At 42.0% G+C, this 19,902-nt stretch overlaps 1 protein-coding gene across 10 annotated transcripts in view; it reads left to right on the top strand.

Moving 5' to 3' along the window:
* Nucleotides 1-19,902, top strand: part of LOC123994952 (ephrin type-B receptor 3-like) — a 98,923-nt gene that overhangs the window by 54,309 nt on the left and 24,712 nt on the right. For 4 of the 10 annotated variants that reach the window (XM_046298097.1, XM_046298096.1, XM_046298095.1 and 1 more), the window contains exons 4-10: nucleotides 2,618-2,773; nucleotides 5,956-6,291; nucleotides 12,755-12,879; nucleotides 14,398-14,560; nucleotides 15,571-15,679; nucleotides 17,180-17,232; nucleotides 18,733-18,855. In XM_046298097.1, coding sequence (XP_046154053.1) covers nucleotides 2,618-2,773; nucleotides 5,956-6,291; nucleotides 12,755-12,879; nucleotides 14,398-14,560; nucleotides 15,571-15,679; nucleotides 17,180-17,232; nucleotides 18,733-18,855 — 1,065 coding nt within the window. Of the gene's footprint in view, nucleotides 1-2,617; nucleotides 2,774-5,955; nucleotides 6,292-12,754; nucleotides 12,880-14,397; nucleotides 14,561-15,570; nucleotides 15,680-17,179; nucleotides 17,233-18,720; nucleotides 18,940-19,902 lie in introns of all 10 variants that reach the window. The other 6 variants (XM_046298090.1, XM_046298094.1, XM_046298088.1 and 3 more) reach the window with 3 other exon arrangements.

Genomic DNA, 19,902 nt, shown 5'->3' with positions numbered 1-19,902 from the left:
ACATCAGTTCATCTTTCAATCACCCACATGGGTATATGCTCCTAAAAACCAATGAAGAGATGGCCGTGGGTATATGCTCCTAAAAACCAATGAGGAGATGGGAGAGGTGGGACTTGCAGTTTATCAAGTATCACAAATAGAACCAAGTTCTATTTTATCGCCTGGCCACGTAGTTGCTTGTTGACGAGCACGAGAAGTGTGGGTGCAATAATTGAATAACATGTATCTGTAAATTTACTTTGCAACGCTCATGCACACAACGCAAGCGGTGTGGTCAGCATGTTAGACTTGCTTTCAATGAGAATGACAGCTCTATAATTCACATTTGTATGTATATATTTTTATTTATTTCACCTTTATTTAAACAGGTAGGCCAGTTGAGAACAAGTTCTCCCTACACAAACAACACAGAGTTACACATGGAATAAACAAGCATACAGTCAATAACACAATAGAACATTCTATATAGAGTGTGTGCAAATGAGGTAAGATAAGGGAGGTAAGGAAATAAATAGGCCATAGTGGCGAAATAATTACAATTTAGCAATTAAACACTGGAGTGATAGATGTGCAGAAGATGAACGTGCAAGTAGAGATAGTGGGGTGCAAAGGGACAAAAAATAAATAACAGTATGGTGATGAGGTAATTGGATGGGCTATTTACAGATGGGCTATGTACAGGTGAAGTGATTTGTGAGCTGCTCTGACAGCTGGTGCTTAAAGTTATAGAGGGAGTTATGAGTCTCTGGGTTCAGTGATTTTTGCAATTCGTTCCAGTCATTGGCAGCCGAGAACTGTAAGGAAAGGCGGCCAAAGAAGGAATTTGATCAGGTTGCAGGTTTTCAAGAGAAAGCTTTAGTTGGGATAGTGCCCCATCAAACCTGAATATTCGCCATTTCAAGTTCTCATTGACCGAAATATATATTTTTTTAACAGGACAATATGATAGAATATGATACGCATTGTAACTTCATAGTGACCTTGAAAAAACTATTTGCATAGTTGCAAAGTTCACAAGCACAACTAGCATGTTCACGAACATGACTAAGAAGACAAATGTTATTTGAGGTAAAATGTTATCATGCCAGGATGTTAGTGCTTTTTGTTGTTGTGGGTGTCTGTGATTAATGGTGAAAGAACAAACACACTCAGTGTTAATGCACACCACTCAGCAGCTAATGCGGCTTTGTACCAATATTATACCTTCACACACAGCGAAACGGTGACAAATGTGACAAGAACCAGTCCCACAGTGCTACCACTGACCTCATTTCTAAATTATACTTTCCACAGGAAGCAAACAAACCCAGTAGCAACACAGCAATGAACAGTTTGAACCAAAACCAAGCAACCTTGACATTGACGAGTGAGTTAGCGGCATAGCGGGTCATGCTAAGCAACTTTGTTGTCTCACCTTCCCTTTTTTTATTAACATACCCACCTCCATTCACCTTTTAGCGAGACAGTTTAGTGAGAGATAAATAGATAGAGACGGCTGGAATGTTCCGGATCAGAGTGCCATCTACTACCTATGCTATGCTTCCCTGTCCTGCATGCTAGCTCATAACTTATCAGTTATAAACTTCTAAACAGGCCCTGTAAAAATTGATAGGGAGTCTACAAAGGGCACCGGTCGACAATGTTATAACTACACATCAGAGAAACTATGCGCTCTCTGCTTGAGGCGTTATTTATTGATTTATTTTATGTATTAATGTTTTACTTTTACCATTTAGCATTGAGATCAAATTCTCTCTATGACAGATATTTTATCCATTAGTGTTGCAGTAAATTGGATTGATTTGAAAAAAGGAAGACGATAGGCACACTTTTGAGAAAAGCTTCTTAGTATTGAGAGCATATTACGGTGAAGTGAAGGCTGTTCCCAAGTGTCATGGAAGTCTGTGTGTGTGTGTGTGTGTGTGTGTGTGTGTGTGTGTGTGTGTGTGTGTGTGTGTGTGTGTGTGTGTGTGTGTGTGTGTGTGTGTGTGTGTGTGTGTGTGTGTGTGTGTGTGTGTGTGTGTGTGTGTGTGCCTGCAAGTGTGCATATGTGTGTATGCAAGTGTGCATATGTGTGTATGCAAACATGCATATTTGTGTGTGTGTACGTCCTTGTGCATGCATATGTGTGTGTGTGCATATATTTGCGTGTGTATCAGGGATAAGAGAAGGAGTCCAGAGGAAGGCTTCACGCTAGTGTGTGTGTTTGTTCTGAGGGGTGTATTAGTAATTTGGGATGACAGTGTGTGCATCTGTGCACGGGTTTATGCAAAGGACTGCGTGTTTCTTAAAATGCCCTCTTCCTGTAATGTTGCTGGGGGATGTGGTCTCCAGAGAGGCGGAAAAAAAGGAAAACAAAAACAAACAAACACACACACACATGAGATAGCCATAGTTTATCACAGAAGTGAGTGCCAAGACAATGTGCACACACACACATTGGCAAATGCAAATGCAAATGCAAATACAAACAACTACAACCTAGCTTTACACTGGTACAATTTTCCTATTCTTGAGATTCAAATGAGTGCTTTCATTCACCTGTGTTAACCTTGTCCACCTTATCTGTGTAGTTCCTCTCTTTTGGACTCACTCCTTTGATCTCTCCCTTTCTCAGCTTGCAGCCCGGGCACGTTCAAATCCAAGCAGGGTGAGGGCTTCTGTACTCCCTGCCCACCAAACAGCCGGACCAGCTCTGGAGCAGCTAGCTTGTGCTCCTGCAGAAACGGCTACTACCGCTCAGACACAGACTCACCTGACAATGCCTGCACCAGTACGTTTTTTTCTCCTTTAGTTGCTGTCTTGCATACACACAAACAAACAACACACATTACAATATGCTACTACACTCAAGGGACTGAATATACACTGAGGTTGTGGGTATTGTTGTGTGTTCACTTTTGCAGACATTAAGCCATTCCCGACCTCTTCCAAGACACTCAAAAACGATGAATTTCTCACTGGACTATGACCGTCACTCACCACCTTTATCAGCACTCTCTGAAGGGCCTGAGAACATTCCCACATGTACAACAAACACAGCCACTCTCCCAATGTTTTCCAAGCGCTATCCCAACGTTATCAGTGCCTTTTGCACACCTTAGCCTATCCGCCTGTGCAGCTGCCACCTCTCACAGGCAGAGTGTAGGAATGTATCTAGTGGATGTGTCTTAGTTAAGAGCAAAGAGAGCACGCATACACACACACACACAGGGAGTAATCCTTTCACTTGTGGTGAGCAGAGGGCCTATTTTGTCTTGTTGTTAGGAGGTTTGTTTGATTCTCCCACAGAGCAGGCAGAGATAAGGCCACAATAATTGGATAACAATTGCTACGCCGCTGCCAAGAGTCTCTCTTGTCCCTCTTAGCTGTTTCCACGAGCACACTTATTCATGCATGCTCATAGGAGTGCACAGGCAGGCGTGCACGTAAGTGGTGCACGGGTCAGCTGTTTGTTCACCCGCACCCGCCCGCAATTGCTGATAACCCATTCGCAACCGCCCGATGATAAGTGATAAAGGGAAAATCTGAGGCCCGCAACAGACCCTGACCTGCTAATATAGAAAATGTGCTTTAGTCTACAGTCAGATATGGTGGAAGGTTTTTTTGACAGGGGTTGCAGGATTTGTTTTCCCTGATTTATATATGTTTCTGCATATAATTTCAAACATTTTGGTAGACTATTTGTTAGTCTATAATTAGATATATGCAGCTTCTCTTCTGTTATTATATGTTGTCCTAGAAGAGTAATTAAACCATTGCTGACCGGAATAACATCATAAATAGAGAGAATGAATGCTTTAATGTAGTTGATTGTAAAGTTCTCTGTTACCTATGCTTCTTTTGCGGAGCAAAGGCATTTAGGGACTGTGGAGAAATAGCAATCGCTAAAAAAATGGAGTGATTTGCTGTGCAAGATGTCCAAGTGACATCTGTCTGACCGGTTGTAAAGTAACAGAAATCTATGACAACGATACAACATGTTTCTGAAACGATTTCAGTTTGTATTGGATGCATATGTTATGTGGTTGAAATACTATCAGCTGTTATGATGCTGTTAACCTGTTGCGACGAGCAATCCCGTATCCGGGATCCTATTTATAGCCTCAAGCTCATTACCATAACGCAACGTTAACTATTCATGAAAATCGCAAATGAAATTAAATAAATATATTAGCTCTCAAGCTTAGCCTTTTGTTAACAACACTGTCATCTCAGATTTTCAAAATATGCTTTTGAACCATAGCTAAACAAGCATTTGTGTAAAAGTATTGATAGCCTAGCATAGCATTAAGCCTGGCATTCAGCATGCAACATTTTCACAAAAACAAGAAAAGCATTCAAATAAAATCATTTACCTTTGAAGAACTTCAGATGTTTTCAATGAGGAGACTCTCAGTTAGATGTTAGCAAATGTTCAGTTTTTCCCAAAATATTATTTGTGTAGACAAATCGCTCCGTTTTGTTCATCACGTTTGGGTTAGAAAAAAACAGAAAATTAAGTCATTACAACGCAAACATTTTTCCAAATTAACTCCATAATATCGACAGAAACATGGCAAACGTTGTTTAGAATCAATCCTCAAGGTGATTTTCACATATCTATCGATGATAAATCATTCGTGGCAGTTTGGTTTCTCCTCTGAAGAAATGGAACGTGCATGGACCTGGATATTACTCAATAATTTTGACGCAGGACACCGGGCGGACACCTGGTAAATGTAGTCTCTTATGGTCAATCTTCCAATGATATGCCTACAAATACGTCACAATGCAGCAGACACCTTGGGGAAACGACTGAAAGTGTAGGCTCATTCCTTGCGCATTCACAGCCATATAAGGAGACATTGGAACAAAGTGCATTCAAAATCTGGGGCATTTCCTGGTTGGATTTGTGTCTGGGTTTCGCCTGTAACATCAGTTATGTGGCACTCACAGACAATATCTTTGCAGTTTTGGAAACGTCAGAGTGTTTTCTTTCCAAAGCTGTCAACTATATGCATAGTCGAGCATCTTTTCGTGACAAAATATCTTGTTTAAAACGGGAACGTTTTTCATCCAAAAAATGTAATAGGTCCCCCTAATGCATAACTCATCTGAACAGTAGGTTACAGTTCCCTTGATGTGCCATAGACCTATTTGAAGTCCCCGACTTGACTGGGACTGTTTAATTTGTATAGCGCCTAAAAATCTTCACATATAACATAGCTAGCACTGCTATCTTCCTTTTACCACTTCACCAAATCTTTCACAAACATTACTTTTCTGGACCTCAAATCTTTTTGTTTTCAACTCTCTCATTGAATTAAACTCTGGCATTATCCTTTTTGTGGATCCACTTTTTTCTGCCCGTTCCCAACAGCATTTGGCCTGTATGCTATTTGGCTCATGTACAGTTAGGCCCTTAAGCTTAGGCTTAAACACTAATGCCAAATAGCCTAAAATAATGAAAGATAAACCTCAATGTAGCCTATAAATTGCGCAAGAATTATACATTTATGGATTTTTTAAGATATTGTTTTCTCTTTATTCAACTCACCCACCCTTCATCCACACAATATTTCATGACCAAAAACCCGCCCGCCCTGATATAACCGTGGGGACTGCGGGCTATGAATTAACCCGTGAATCACTAATGTACGTGCCCGCACACAAACACACACGCTCTCATACTTACAGAAAGAGTTGCACTGTCTTTTTATTTCATAGTGAGTTTTCTCTAAGCACTCAAAACACAGAGAGAATTAACCCTCATCCATTACCACTACCACCAAAGGCCTATTCAAATAGAATCTATTACATTCTACTCTCTGTTCTAAATATATTTTATGTCCTGTTGAATTGCTCAATATTTTTGCTTTGTCAATCCTTCTGTCATGCCAATAAAACGTATATGAATTGAAATGAATTGACACTGTTTTCTTCATTTTTTCTTCTTCTTTCCTTCCCCCACAGCCATCCCCTCTGCACCGCGCAGCGTCATCTCCAACGTCAATGAGACCTCCCTGGTCCTGGAGTGGAGCGAGCCGCGCGACTCTGGCGGTCGAGGTGACATCTTCTACAACATCATCTGCAAAAAGTGCCTGCCTGAGCGTGGCATGTGCTCGCGCTGCGACGACAACGTGGACATCTCGCCGCGCCACCTGGGCCTGACGCAGCGTCGTGTGGCGGTCCGCAACCTGCAGGCACACACCCAGTACAGCTTTGAGATCCAGGCCGTCAACGGCGTGTCGAATAAGAGCCCATACACGCCGCAGTTCTCCGCCGTCAACATCACCACCAACCAGGCTGGTAGGTAAAACCATGGCTAGTCCATAGGATCGAATACAACTTTTTTGTTCCATTGTGAAACGGACAGAATGTCTTGTGTTGTTCCTAGCCTAAAAGATAAGACACATGTACAGATTGAGAATGAATGGAAGTGAAACATGTTCAGCTGCAGAACAGCGTTTTGAAGTAGGTTAGCGGTGCTCAAGGGCACAATGGCAGTGTGCTGCAATTGGTGCTGTTTACGATAGGGTGAAGCATTTTTCAATAATAGATGATGGTTGCTTCAAGGAAAAATAGATAGTGATTTACAGCAACAAGGCAGGTAAAAGCAGACATTTGTTCAGATACATTTCCTCTGCATGTAGGTGTGAGTTACATACAATATATGTATTTTAAGTGAAGATTGAGAAGAAAAACAGTTGAATGAGATTTACAGAAGGACAATTTCACACGCCCACAGCGCTCGGCACACACCACCGCAAATAGCAATAGCGAGGCAGTGCTCCTTGTATGGCTAGGCATTGAACCGACACTGTTCTGCCCACAATGATCAACCCACTGTCAACCCACAGCATCTTCAGTAACTAGGCCACCATAGTATTCTGCACCACCAAGCCCGATGCAATCTGCCTTTGGTTTGCTGTATGGAGCTTGTGTGTGGATATCTATATTGTGTATTGTTGTGTAGTTTTCCATGCTGTATGCCTATATAGCCTGGGTTTTGGTCTGGGTCTCTGTTTTGCGTTTACCCTTATGTAGGCCTATAGCTGAGGTTTATTTGTTGGTCTTTGATTTGAGTTTCCCTTGCAATAGGCCTTTTAGCTGGGGTTTTGCGTTTCTATGTAGAGTTTGCTCAATCTGCCTGTAGTTGGGGTTGTGTGTTGGTTCCTATGTGGAGTTTTCCCTGGTGTAGGCCAATAGCCAGGGATTGTGTATACATTTCTGATATATAGCTGGGGTTTGTGTATGGGTCTCTATGTAGAGTCTGCTCTTTAGACAGGCTCAGACAGACCCTGGGATTATCCCTCTCCGCAGCCATGTGTCCCTCATCTCCCTTCTGTTCCTCCTCAAAGCCTCACGAAAGGAATGGGAATGGCCCACTGTTTGTGCCTGGGGCTCTGGTGGGGATTCCGTAGTCCCCCATTGTTGCGCAAGGGTCGGGCACTGGGTGCCACACGGGTGACAGGCATAGACGCCAGAGCAATGGAGCAAACGGAGCAGCTGCAGACCCACTCTCAAAATATGGGTGCAAACATGTAATTTCTCATTTTCAATGATTAGTAATGTTTTGAGCTAGTCTGTATTATAGATATGTCCATATTATATATGATATAATAATTAACAGATTGCATTTGCACCCCGTCACCTCAAGATGAGTGGTTTTGACTACTCAAAAGTTTTGCTTCGCTCCCGCGCGACACGGTTTTGGTATGGTGGACAAAACATTTTATGTTGTAAATGTCATATTGATGTTCTTATAAAGACAGTATGACAACACTTTCCTAGAAAATAAAAATAAGTTGTGTTTCGAGTACAACATTTAAAAAAAATGTATTTTACCTTTATTTAACTAGGCAAGTCAGTTAAGAACAAATTCTTATTTTCAATGATGGCCTAGGAACAGTGGGATAACTACCTGTTCAGGGGCAGAATGACAGATTTGTACCTTGTCAGCTCAGGGGTCTGAACTTGCAACCTTCTGGTTACTAGACCAACACTCTAACCACTAGGCTACCCTGCCGCCCCAGACATGCTAGCTAACTTGCAAATCCGGGTTTCTTATCAATATCTGTCCGAGTTGAAATGAGTTGGCTAGCTATTGTCTGCCAACCGTTTGCTGTCTAACCAGAACTAGAATGGCATTCTATGTGTCTATCTGGCCAAATTGAAGGATTTGTTTGTCTAACCACACGCTGACATGCACAGCTGAGAGGTGCTGAGGTTGAAGCTCCTTCCATCTATGTAATGTATTACAGGTAATGGACAGGTGTAGTCAGGTGGCAGAAGAGGTGGAGTGCATGACACTCCATCCTGGATATGACTGAGTTTGCCTCAACCCACGGGCCAGCAGGCAGAGTTCAATAACTACAGGCAGATGTGAAACGGAGGAGAGTGGCACTCTTCTCATACCACTCTGAAGGCTACTGACCAGGAAGAAGCTTTGCATACAGAGTAATATGAGAAGAGTGCAATTGCTGAAGTTATGTAGCTATTCTAAATGAAAGTGTTTTGATCACTTTCAAGTGTAACAGCTCCATGTAGAATAAACCATACTTCACATGATACTGTAGAAGCGGGGTTCTGCTAATATAACAGGTTGCAAATATTATACCTTCATGTGTGGTGTCCCGTATAAGACGGAAGTTCCCTGACATTTGACGAATACACAGGGTCCCCCACTATTGATAATAACATTTGATTAAATAATAACAAAAAAAGATCATAAAAAGTAATAGATGTGTCTTGTATCGTTTTAATGCTGAGTTGAAGGTCTCTCCCAATTCAGACATCTGTATCAACCAGTCTTTCAGTCAGAAAACTCTATTTCAAAAGCATCTCTTCGGTCCTTGATGAGTGACACATGTATTGAAAGGGTGATATTACTTAACAATTGTCATGTACTGTCTTATAAGTAATCACCTTTTGTCCCTTCTGTGGTGTTTGCCAACACCTGATGGGCATGGCAGCGCAGATCAGCTCCAGCCCCCTCTCATCACAGATACTGGTCATGAAGGAGCCTGACTTTGGGTCCTATATCTGACCCAGCTCCTATATCACAGACCGAGGGAGAGAAAGACTGTCACCATAGAGTCATGGTAGACGACATTAGATACACGGTGGAACATAGCCAATCAGAGATCCTGATTCACAAGGGACACGTGCTAGCATGGTTGTCATTTCTCACTCTGGCCCTGGAGTAATCCATTGGCACAGTGGAAAGGGTCACCTTCTTACAACATACAAGACACACATGTACACACAGAATTGATTACATTATCAATGGTGGTTTGGTGAATTCCAGGTGTCCTCCATTACTCTGAACCGGGACTGGGGTCTGGCCACTGCCTCAGACTTCTGTAACAGCTCCTGATATGGCAGGAGGTTTCCCACGATGCTGCTGAACAACAAATCCACCAGGTTGAAGCCTGTGAATGAAATAAAATATCATCGCTCAATAAACATAAAGTGAGAAAAATAACTATCTCTAGTTTGGAAGTAATTTATATGCTAATAGAGGGACTGTAAGTACAGAATAGATTCAGGCTTGTGACGCTGAAGCCGTTTCTATGCAACCAGCTGTGTACGTTGCTGATACGTTTAGCTATTTTCTGCCAGAGCCAAAGCCACAAGTACCATCCTTTACTTATTTTTGCCCTAGAAAATACACAAACTTTTATGAGAACATGCATGTTGTGGCAGACACCCCCGAATGCTAGCTAACTTGCAAATCCTTGTTAGTTATCAATATCTGTCCGAGTTGAAATGAGTTGACTAGCTAGTGTCTGCCAACCGTTATTGAAAGAAAGTTTGAAAGAAAGTCGGCTACATCATATGATTAGCTAGTATCCAATGCCTGCCCTGTATTGACACTAAATGCAAATGTGCTACAATTAGCTGCTGATAACAAGGTAGCGAGCTAACATGAGATTTTCTCATATTCCTCTGACATGCTACATCACATTACATATTAGTGTGATATGTTTACTTAGCTACAGTATCATTCCCCTTTCATCTGTGGTATCATAGCTAGCCTGGCTTGCTAGAATTATCAAATAATGTTGTATAATGAAAAGTTGATAGCTAGCTGGTACCAATATAATAATGAACAGATACCATTCCTGGCCATCTCCATTCCTGGCCATCTGGCAATATTGTTGAAATGCATTGGAGGTTGGCACCAACTTTATGGAAGCCCATTTTCACTCCTATTTGCTGAGCGAAAATGTAATGTGCATGTGTTGCACCCAGATGCAAACTTGACAACATTGTCCAAAAACTCCACATGGCAGCTGGGGGTGGACCACAATGTGTTGTCTCTGGGAAATTGGTATAATTGGCAAAAGTGGGCATGTAAGTAATCCATACCAAAACCCTCAAGTACGTCGCAACTAACTCACTTACAAAACTCAGTTTTGGACGAGACTGACTTTATGACCAACATTTTCCTATTTACACTTTGTCGTCAATTTTGACACTAGACTAAATGTTCCTGACTCATATTTATGCCAGATAGGCCATTTCATATGAGAGTTGTGTATTGCCTTCAGTTGCTCTTAAACATTTTCATGGTGACAGCGCTTCAAACAATGGCGCCAAAAAAAGATCAGGTCTGAGGAAAATTGGAACATTTTTATGCTTGCTGAGACAACACCTTTGTTATTTCTCATACTTTTTATGATTATTATGTTTCTTCACAAGTTGTTGTCAAATATGAAGCCTACTCACTGTGGTATGTTGTTAAAATGGCCACTATTAAACAGAATGACAATTTGAAAATGATTTATAGTAGCCTAGTCTTGTAACTGCAGGCTACAGATTTGTTCAAATGTAAAACCCTCTTATTTTCTCTCATCTTAAAAATTCAAGATTCTCCAGGTAGGCTACAGTAGGACTTGTGTAGGATATGTGGTTTTAAGAACCAAAATGTGATTAGATTATGTATGTAGTGCTTTTCTTTGTTTCTATTAATCAAATTAAGACTACACAATATCATATGCAGGCTGTATATGAGTAACTCCATTTCTTTTGTAGGTACTCCAGTTTGCATTTTCAAGTTGATAGGTCTTGTTCAGTACCTTACCAGATAATTGCCATATTAAGAAAATATTTTATGTATGTAATATGTAAAAAAATAATTAAAGTTCAATTTTTTTATTGTACTAACTTATTGTGATCACATTATTTCTGACAAAAAGAAAAGGAAAACCTAACAACTTACCAATGCTTTTTCTTAACCTACCAATTAAAACATTAAAATTCAAATCCTTATTGGGTAAAACAATATTATTCCTCCCATTTTCGATTTCATTTCCTCATTGTCATGCGTTATCCTTGCCACATTCTTAACAGTTTGGCTTGTCAATCAATCACTGTAGGTGGGGAAGGAGCAGGATGTTTTTGTGAGTCACATGGTTGGGAGGATTTCAGACCAGTCAATGAATTATTGGAGGTGGGATTTTCAGGGAAGTGGGTAGATTAGTAAACTAGTCATTAAAACAATTTTTCAGTATGAATTATTGTGTAAAAAAACTAAGAAAAATGGTTGTGTTCTGTCAAATAATATGTATTCCACATATTAAGAAACAGTATACAATTGCAGGAAAATGTATTCCAAAAATATACTGATCCCCTCCTGCCACTCTCTCCCCGACAAGCTTTTGCACCCCCACTTTCACACAATGCACCCCCCAGGAGGAGTGTAGGTCAGGGGGGAGCAGCAGGGGGGAAGGAGAGACACCACCCCGATCAGATTATCTTTAGATTCCCTACCATTCTCGCCGCTCTCTGCATTCACCTTTTAAGACCAAAAATAAATAGAGGCGATAAGCCGTGTGAGGCCCGCCATGGTTACTGGTTACTCCCCAGTGTCTCGGCCAGGAGGAGGTTCCCAGTGACCTGGGGAGTTTGCCCAGGGAGTATTGTCTATGGGGAGAGGTTTGAGATTTTCAGGGTGGAATGGGTGGCTGGTGGTAGGCTACTACATGGGGATGGAACTTTGGGTTGGGGAAGAAAGAGAGAAAGAGGGGAGGGAGTGAGAGAGAGGGAGGTCTGGGGTGGTGGGGGTGACAATGACAAGGAGAAACAAAGGTTCAAAGTACCGGACTTGGGGATTAGAAACTGTTTAACAAAGATTATTGGCGGAGAGAGGGAGAAGGGGGTTGGGGGGGACGAAGAGGAGAATACTAGGACTAAAAGAGACAGATGAAACAGGGGTAGAGAATCATTAAGAGGGGGGACATTTTTGGGCATTCTAAAGAAGGACTGAAGTGACAATGGATGTTAAATAAAAGCGAATGATAGGGTAGCAACTAGGGAGGTGAGGATGGATCAGGCCTGGACATGCCGAGAGAGAGAGAGAGAGACAGACTGCTGTGTGTAGTCATATACAGGTCACAAATAAAAGAGTGGGTTGAGAAATGAACCTGATGTGGGTGAGGTCATGTATTTGTGCGTATGTGCATGTGTGTGTGCCGCACAAGGTGTGTATTGGATCTTACAAATACTAAGCGCCACCATTTTGTTGATTGATTCCCTCGTTGCTGAGAAAGAATCACAGATCCCTTGTCTGGAAAAGGAACAGAAGAGCTATAGGGAGAGAGAGTGGCTGGCTGCATAGCTTACCAAGTATAGCAAACACAGCACAAAGCCCTGCAAAGCATCAATATGCTTAGGCTTGTGTAGATATACAAAGGGTGTAAAGCTCCGAAAACACACAATACTGAATTAAAGTGCATATTTCCTTCCCTCTACCCCTCTCTTACAGCTCCATCTGCAGTACCCACAGTTCACCTGATGGGGGCCACAGCGAGCACCATGAGTCTTTCCTGGCTGCCCCCTGAAAAACCCAATGGAATTATTCTGGATTACGAGATTAAGTACCATGAGAAGGTAAGCAACAATGTAAATCAACGCTTCTTAATTCTACATCCTATTTCACAAGTCTTGTTTCTGCCTCTGTTGCATGCTGTAATAATATTGCCCCATAGGAAATAATTCAACACCACAACAATAACAACAACATTTATGACAAAGTCTTAATCCCGTCCCTCTGTCCGCTGGGCGTTTAGTTGATCCTTCCTTCCTGCCTTTATTCCTTCTTCCCCTCCCAATTCCTCCTCCTTTTCTTTTCTGTTTAACACCCCCCCATGCAAATATTTGAAAATCTTTATAAAAACGATATTTTGCTACGAGAGTTCTGTTTCTATCAAATTGACTTGTTGATGATAAAAGGCTGTGCGTGATGACATAGTGGGCATAAAAATGCTTTTGGGGTTACATTTCCATGTAATTAATAAAACATTTCATTTTTTATCACATTTTTAACTCTACTGGTGATTTTGTCAAAATAAATGTTGCATTATATAGTGAATGTGCCCACTCCGGTCTTGGCACGTGCGCTCTAACCAACAGCTCGCAGATACAGTGTGCGTTGGCTACCTACTGTACGTGATGAGATTTTTATTTGTCGAACTGCAGCCAATTATCGATAATTTTGTCACCAAAATAAGGCCCTCTATATACATTGGAAAAGAAGCATCAAGCTCAGTAACTTTCACCACCCTGTGGAAGTTCATCATAACCTAATTGTATATAACTGCATGCTTTCCAGAGTCATGGTGGGAGGAGCACACACCATATCCTCTTATTAAAGTTTACAAATGGAATGTTAACTGACAGATTTACTGTTTCCATCAGGCCTGACGTGATATGTTTTATTTGACATGGACTTTACTTGCATCATTTATTGAATTTTTTATTTCACCTTTATTTAACCAGGGATGCCAGTTGAGAAAAAGTTCTCATTTACTACTGATCTGGCCAAGATAAAGCAAAGCAGTGCGAGAAAAACAGCAACACAGAGTTACACATAAACAAACGTACAGTCAATAACACAAAATAAAATAAAAATAGAATCTATGTACAGTATGTGGAAATGTAGAAGAGTAGGGAGGTAAGGCAATAAATAGGCCCTAGAGGCGAAAATAATTACAACTTAGCATTAATACTGGAGTGATAGATGTGCAGATGATAATGTGCAAGTAGAGATACTGGGATGCGAAAGAGCAAAAAGGTAAGTAATAATATGGGGATGAGGTGGTCGGGTGTGCTATTTACAGATTGGCTGGGTAAAGGTACAGTGATCGGCAAAAAAAGGTTGGATGGAAACCTGGTTAGTGTCTCTCTATGTTTGTTGTGGTGTTGTACCCACCAATTAAAGCTCTCCATCTATTTTCGCCTCGCGCTGCCTCTCGCCATCTGTACGGTGAGATTTGTTGGACACGGCATGTGCCACAAAGCGGGTGGAGGGAAGGCGATGAATACGGATGATATGATTGAGGGGATGTTGTTTGATTAGTACTTTTTTTAAGCATTTCTTAACCCTTCTCTGTGCGTTTGGTTTGGCAGGACCAGGGTGAGGCCATCGCCCACACCATGACAGCCCAAAGGAGCTCTGCCCGCATCGAGGGGCTCAAGACGGGCACGCCCTATGTGGTCCAGGTCCGAGCCCGCACAGTGGCTGGGTACGGCCGCTATAGCAGCCCCGCCGACTTCAGCACCAACCTAAAAAGTATGAATTAATTTAAATAAAAAAAATCTCCCCATGAGCGGAAATTGGAGTTTGTCAAACAGTCTGAGACACATACAGGGACGGCATTGACACAAGCATGCATCAGAATACTACTGAAATTCTCACACGCTGTAAAAAAGGCACACGTCTCTTGTGGTTGCAATGGTGACTCACAACCTGGTAGCAGCATGGTGCTTGCAACACTAGGTTGTGGGTTTGCTTCGTGCGAGGGCCACATATAGCCTGTTGTATAAGTGTTCATTTTAAATCACTTTTGGATTAATGCATTGGCTAACTGACCATATTACATCACTTTCTTCCTACTTCCACTTCCTTACCCTGTGCCCCTGCTTATAAATATGTAGAGGCTCAAAAGCCTTACAAAAGGTTTATACTTCTTTAGGCTTATCATTGAAATAATAAACCTTTGCTGCCTGTCTGCCGATGTCACGGTTTTCTTGCGGTGACGGAGAGTCGGACCAAAATAATAAAGAAAACACAAAATACTAAGACCAGGGCGTGACAGCCGAATCATTTATGACGATGTCTCCCATTATTTGACTGTCATTCCAATTTATATTAGAGCCAGTTAGGCTAGAGTACTGTAACGTGAATCTAAAGGTTTAATCTGACAATAGCTTTTCCATTTTCTCTGATGCAGAGTGGTGAACACAAGTGCATGCCTGTCTTTACATAAGCATATGGTTTCAAGGAGTAGGTGTAGGAGTGGTTTCTAGGAGTAGCTGAAGTGTAGGAGTTGAAAGCATATACAGATATAGGATCTTAATTTGATCACCCTGTTGCAGGAGAACAGGAATGTTTTTACTTGGAGTCTCAAATCATTCTATACAGGTGGGAGATGCACGCATACTTCACAAGGACAAAGTGATGTCGGGAGTTCGCCTAGTCAGAGGGTGTGATGGCCGTGTGGGTGTAGTGTGTATGTATTTATGTGATAGTGGTGACAGGTACCTATGGGTAACCCTGACCTCTAACCTCTTGACCTCTAGGTGACCCCGAGAAGTCTCTTCAGGAGCAGCTGCCCCTTATTGTTGGTTCTGCCACCGCAAGTCTAGTCTTCATTATCGCTGTCGTCGTCATTGCCATCGTCTGCCTCAGGTGAGAATAAACATAGTCGATACTACCCAGTGAACACATTGTTGTTTAGATAACGTTGAAAAAGTGTCTACGTCCGATATTGAAGCCACGTTCATTATCAAAAGCAGTTGACCAAGCTCACTAAATAATACCTGACAATAAGCCGTACTTCAGTTTGTGGATGAAACAATGTTAGCATAGCAATGTTAGCAAGTGATTAAACCGCATATTTATGATAAATCCTGGCACATTTGATTTACAGATTGAAACACCCACACAAAAACTAAATGGAAATGTCAACTTTTGAATGTGTTTACGTCCTTAAACACACAACAGAAAGACAGGGACACTCTGCACTGGCTGCCACCTAAGAGTTTTGCGAGTAGGAGATTAGCTCGTCCAGTGGATAGTCCATACAGATTTCACTCCCAATCCCTCGCTAGGCTATCCCATGGAACAGAGCATGAGCTTCAGCTGCTAGACGCTAATAGGCCTGCATTCATGGCCTTGTCATCAAGTTCCCGGGTATATGCACTCGGACGCTGCCCGTCCCAAAAACCTGGACACGGCCCATCCCTATTGATTCCTATTCACTTGTAGGATATTTGTCCATTTAACTTTAATATCCATTCAGTTCTTGTAAAAGCCTGGCCGTGGTCTTTCAACTCTACTGTACATAGTACTACTCATATGTCACTGGGAGTCTGCAGGTTGGCGAAGCATACAAGTTTGATACCCTCCCTTTTGGCGACTGGTTGGCACTCATCTGCCTCTCGCAGTGACATGGTTCACTGTGAGCCACCCGTTCTGACAGGCCCGGGCCCTGTCAGGCTGAATAGTCTCTTTCTTTGTCTTAGCTTAGCTCGCTAGCATCTGCCACGAGAGAAGAAAAAAAAGAAGGAATACTCAGAGGCTCCTTGGCATATTCCGTAACTGCATTTGAATTGGAAATGAGATGCAAATCACCGGCGGGTATTATTGCCCCGGTTACTGGTTAGACAACAAAGGAACCACATTAACATGTAATTTCAACAACCCCACCCCCTTCGCCCTGTCATAGCCATCTCCCCTGCATTAATGGACTGATACTGAAGAAATAAGAGAAAGAGGAGGATGAACAGAATAAATAAGGGGGGATTGGGAGTGAACAGTGTATTAGTCTGAACCAGCGTGCAGGAGGGAGTGTTAAGCTGGGTGTTGATGGAGACAGCTGAGGATGCCATTGGATGAGGCTTTGTCCTTCACTTCTCGAGTTGAGCCATTATGTTTTCTCTCAGCTGCCATTTCAGACATAAACAGAGTCATACTTTTGCTGTCCAATATATTATCTTATTTTGTAGTTTTACCTGAAATTCTCTATTTCAAATATAAAGATATCGTAGTGGGCAGCAATACAGTGGTATTCTCTATTTCTAATGACACGGCTTTGCCGAAATCATCTCCACTCAATCCTGCTCCATTGAATATTGCACCATACGGTACTTGACTGACTTTGTGTTTTTACTCTGGTTTGCCCCACAGGAAGCAGAGGAATGGCTCCGAGTCAGAGTACACAGAGAAACTGCAGCAGTACAGTAAGTCTCTACTGCCTGTCCTCCATTATAAGCTTTCCACATGATCCATATTCTAACAGCCGGCCTCTGAGCTAGACTTAGTCCCTACATCTAACAGTATACCCACACACTACATGTCAAAAGCCAGTTATATCACAAGAATCCTATTTCCACATAATGTGTCAAAATAAGGTTTATGTCATTTAACAGTCACAGATTATATAGGCAGCATTGGTACACTCTTAGGAAAAAAAGCTGCTTTCTAGAACCTAACCGGCTGAACCCATACTCTGTTTTGAATTTTTTTACATTTCACCTTTATTTAACCAGGTAGGCCAGTTGAGAACAAGTGTTCATTTACAACTGCAACCTGGCCAAGATAAAGCTTGGTGTCATAAGAAGGAATTCCCCTCGACCACACTCACAAATCGGGGAAAACAAACATTCTTTCCTATTGACCCCCATTGTAAAAAAAAACAATTTCATCACAGATTTTTTGTTATACAGAAATAATGCTGTGTTGTTCAAAGTAACCATGTCAAAAATCCCGACCTACGGTTCACAATGCTCACAAAAAGGGAAATAGAGCCTGCGAGAAGAGCCCTGTGGCCTCAATCTATTTGGTGTGGAAAATTGTGTGGACATGATGTCAAAGTAGGCTACATGTAGCTATGCGTGTGGAAAACATTTCATCACAGGAAAGAGATTTAACTCATTTAGTATAGTCCGTTTGTAACTCCAATCACTAATTGTAGCTATAAATTCTGTTTGTTTGTGTTGTTGGTCTTGGCTAGCTTAATGTTCTGATTGGTAGCTAGCTAGCACTCACTCATGTAGCTAACTTTAGCGCCGTCATGAAAGGGGCATGAGGGAATCCCTACAATATTAACGTTTTCTAAGTAGTGAGAACACTTGGGAGCAGGAAATGTTCAAAAGTCATCTTTTAGACATTGTACTTTCTTAAATGTAATTTTGTAAATGAGGAAAACAAGCAGACAACAAGAAAATTGCATTTTATAAAGGTGACGTTTTTGCTGTGAGTCAATTGGGTAATCAAGATAACCAAGGGTTGTTTTCCACACAGGCGGGCGGGCCGCAGTGTTCTATTTAATACCTACTGAGACGATGGAAGAACCCTTTGAAGAAACCTTTTGGGTTCCACGTAGAACCCTTTCCACAGAGGACTCTACATGGATCTCAAAAGGGTTCTACCTGAAACCAAAAAAGGGTTCTTCCTGGAACCAAAAAGGGTTCACCTCTGGGGACAGCCGAAGATCCCTTTTGGAACCCATTTTTCTGAGAGTGTAGTGGTTGTGGATCTCATTGGTGTTATTCCTCGACTGTAACATCTTATGTTAATGCACCCAATATCATTAGAAGCAAAGCTATCATTACAACACGTAGGCCGCCTTCATGCATTTAATTGATTAACAATCAATGCTGTACATATAATTTTGAATGGTAATTTCTGCTTGACTGCCTTGATTCATGTGATTATTTCCGCTATTGAATCCCCTATAGTTACACCTGGAATGAAGGTCTATATTGACCCCTTCACCTACGAGGACCCCAATGAGGCCATCCGCGAGTTTGCCAAGGAGATTGACATCTCCTGCGTGAAGATCGAGGAAGTCATTGGCGCAGGTAACCAACAAAAGCTCCTGAGCTACAGGGGGAAGAATGCTAGTCACCTCCAGGCCATACCGTTAGAGGACTTCACGCCAAGCGGTACTTTCACTCAATTCATCGTCCCAACCCCCCTTAAAACATCCCCTCCTCCCCTCGTGCTCCCCCATCCCCCAGCACTAGCAGCCCCCTAATCACAAATATGCATTTACACCTTTGCAAAAAATGTTGCGTCCCCTAATTCGCTTCACTCACAACTGTAGCTCCCCCTTAGGTTGGCACCTAAGTGCCTTTAATGATTGCTACCTCTTTTCCCCACTTTTTGTCTCTTTGTTTTAATAAACCTTTAACCTCTAAGAACGGCCCATTCCTGGTCCTGGAGATGTGCTCTGCAGTAAGAAGTTACTTTGTTTGTTCAACTGTCATTAATCAATCACTTAAATTGATTAGCACCCCTACTTGAATCTACCTGACTTAATCGTCATCTAGGAGAGTTGATTGGCTATTCAAGAAGCTAGAACAGCAGCCTTCCAGGGCCAGGACATTCATCTCTAAACTCCATCCCCCTCTTTAAGAGTCTTGAGGGCCACTATTAAAGGGGGCCACTCCAAAGTCCCTTTGACCCTTGACCTCATCACTTTTTGTGGTCATCCTTCCTCTTTACTTCTTCCTGTCCTTCCTGTTTACACCCTTGCTCCATCCCTCTGCCGCTTTTTGATGTACTAGCTGGAGTTAAAATCTTGATATTTTGAAATATTAGTAATACTTTTGCTAAAAAGCTGCAGGTCTGTTGTCGACTCAGAGTTAGCCATGTATCTGAGCTGAATGAAGACTTGTGTTGATGGGAATTTTGATTTTGAGGTGTATGTCGCCTGCAGCTGAGCCCCCTCTGCTCTACTACCACTACCACAGCTTAACATCTACTGCTGCTACTTAAACCCGTTGCTTCCAAGCCTTCGCCTTTAGTGACAATCCTCAAACTCTGTTGCCCCTCCCCTTTACCCTCCCCGTTCCCTCACTTCCCTTGTTTCCGTCTCTCGCACATACACTCTCTCTCTCACACAC

Source organism: Oncorhynchus gorbuscha, linkage group LG14 (assembly GCF_021184085.1).
Source record: "Oncorhynchus gorbuscha isolate QuinsamMale2020 ecotype Even-year linkage group LG14, OgorEven_v1.0, whole genome shotgun sequence".
NCBI classification, from domain to species: Eukaryota; Metazoa; Chordata; class Actinopteri; order Salmoniformes; family Salmonidae; genus Oncorhynchus; species Oncorhynchus gorbuscha.
Note: the sequence above shows the minus strand (reverse complement) of the source record. Positions and strands in the feature narration are given on the sequence as shown.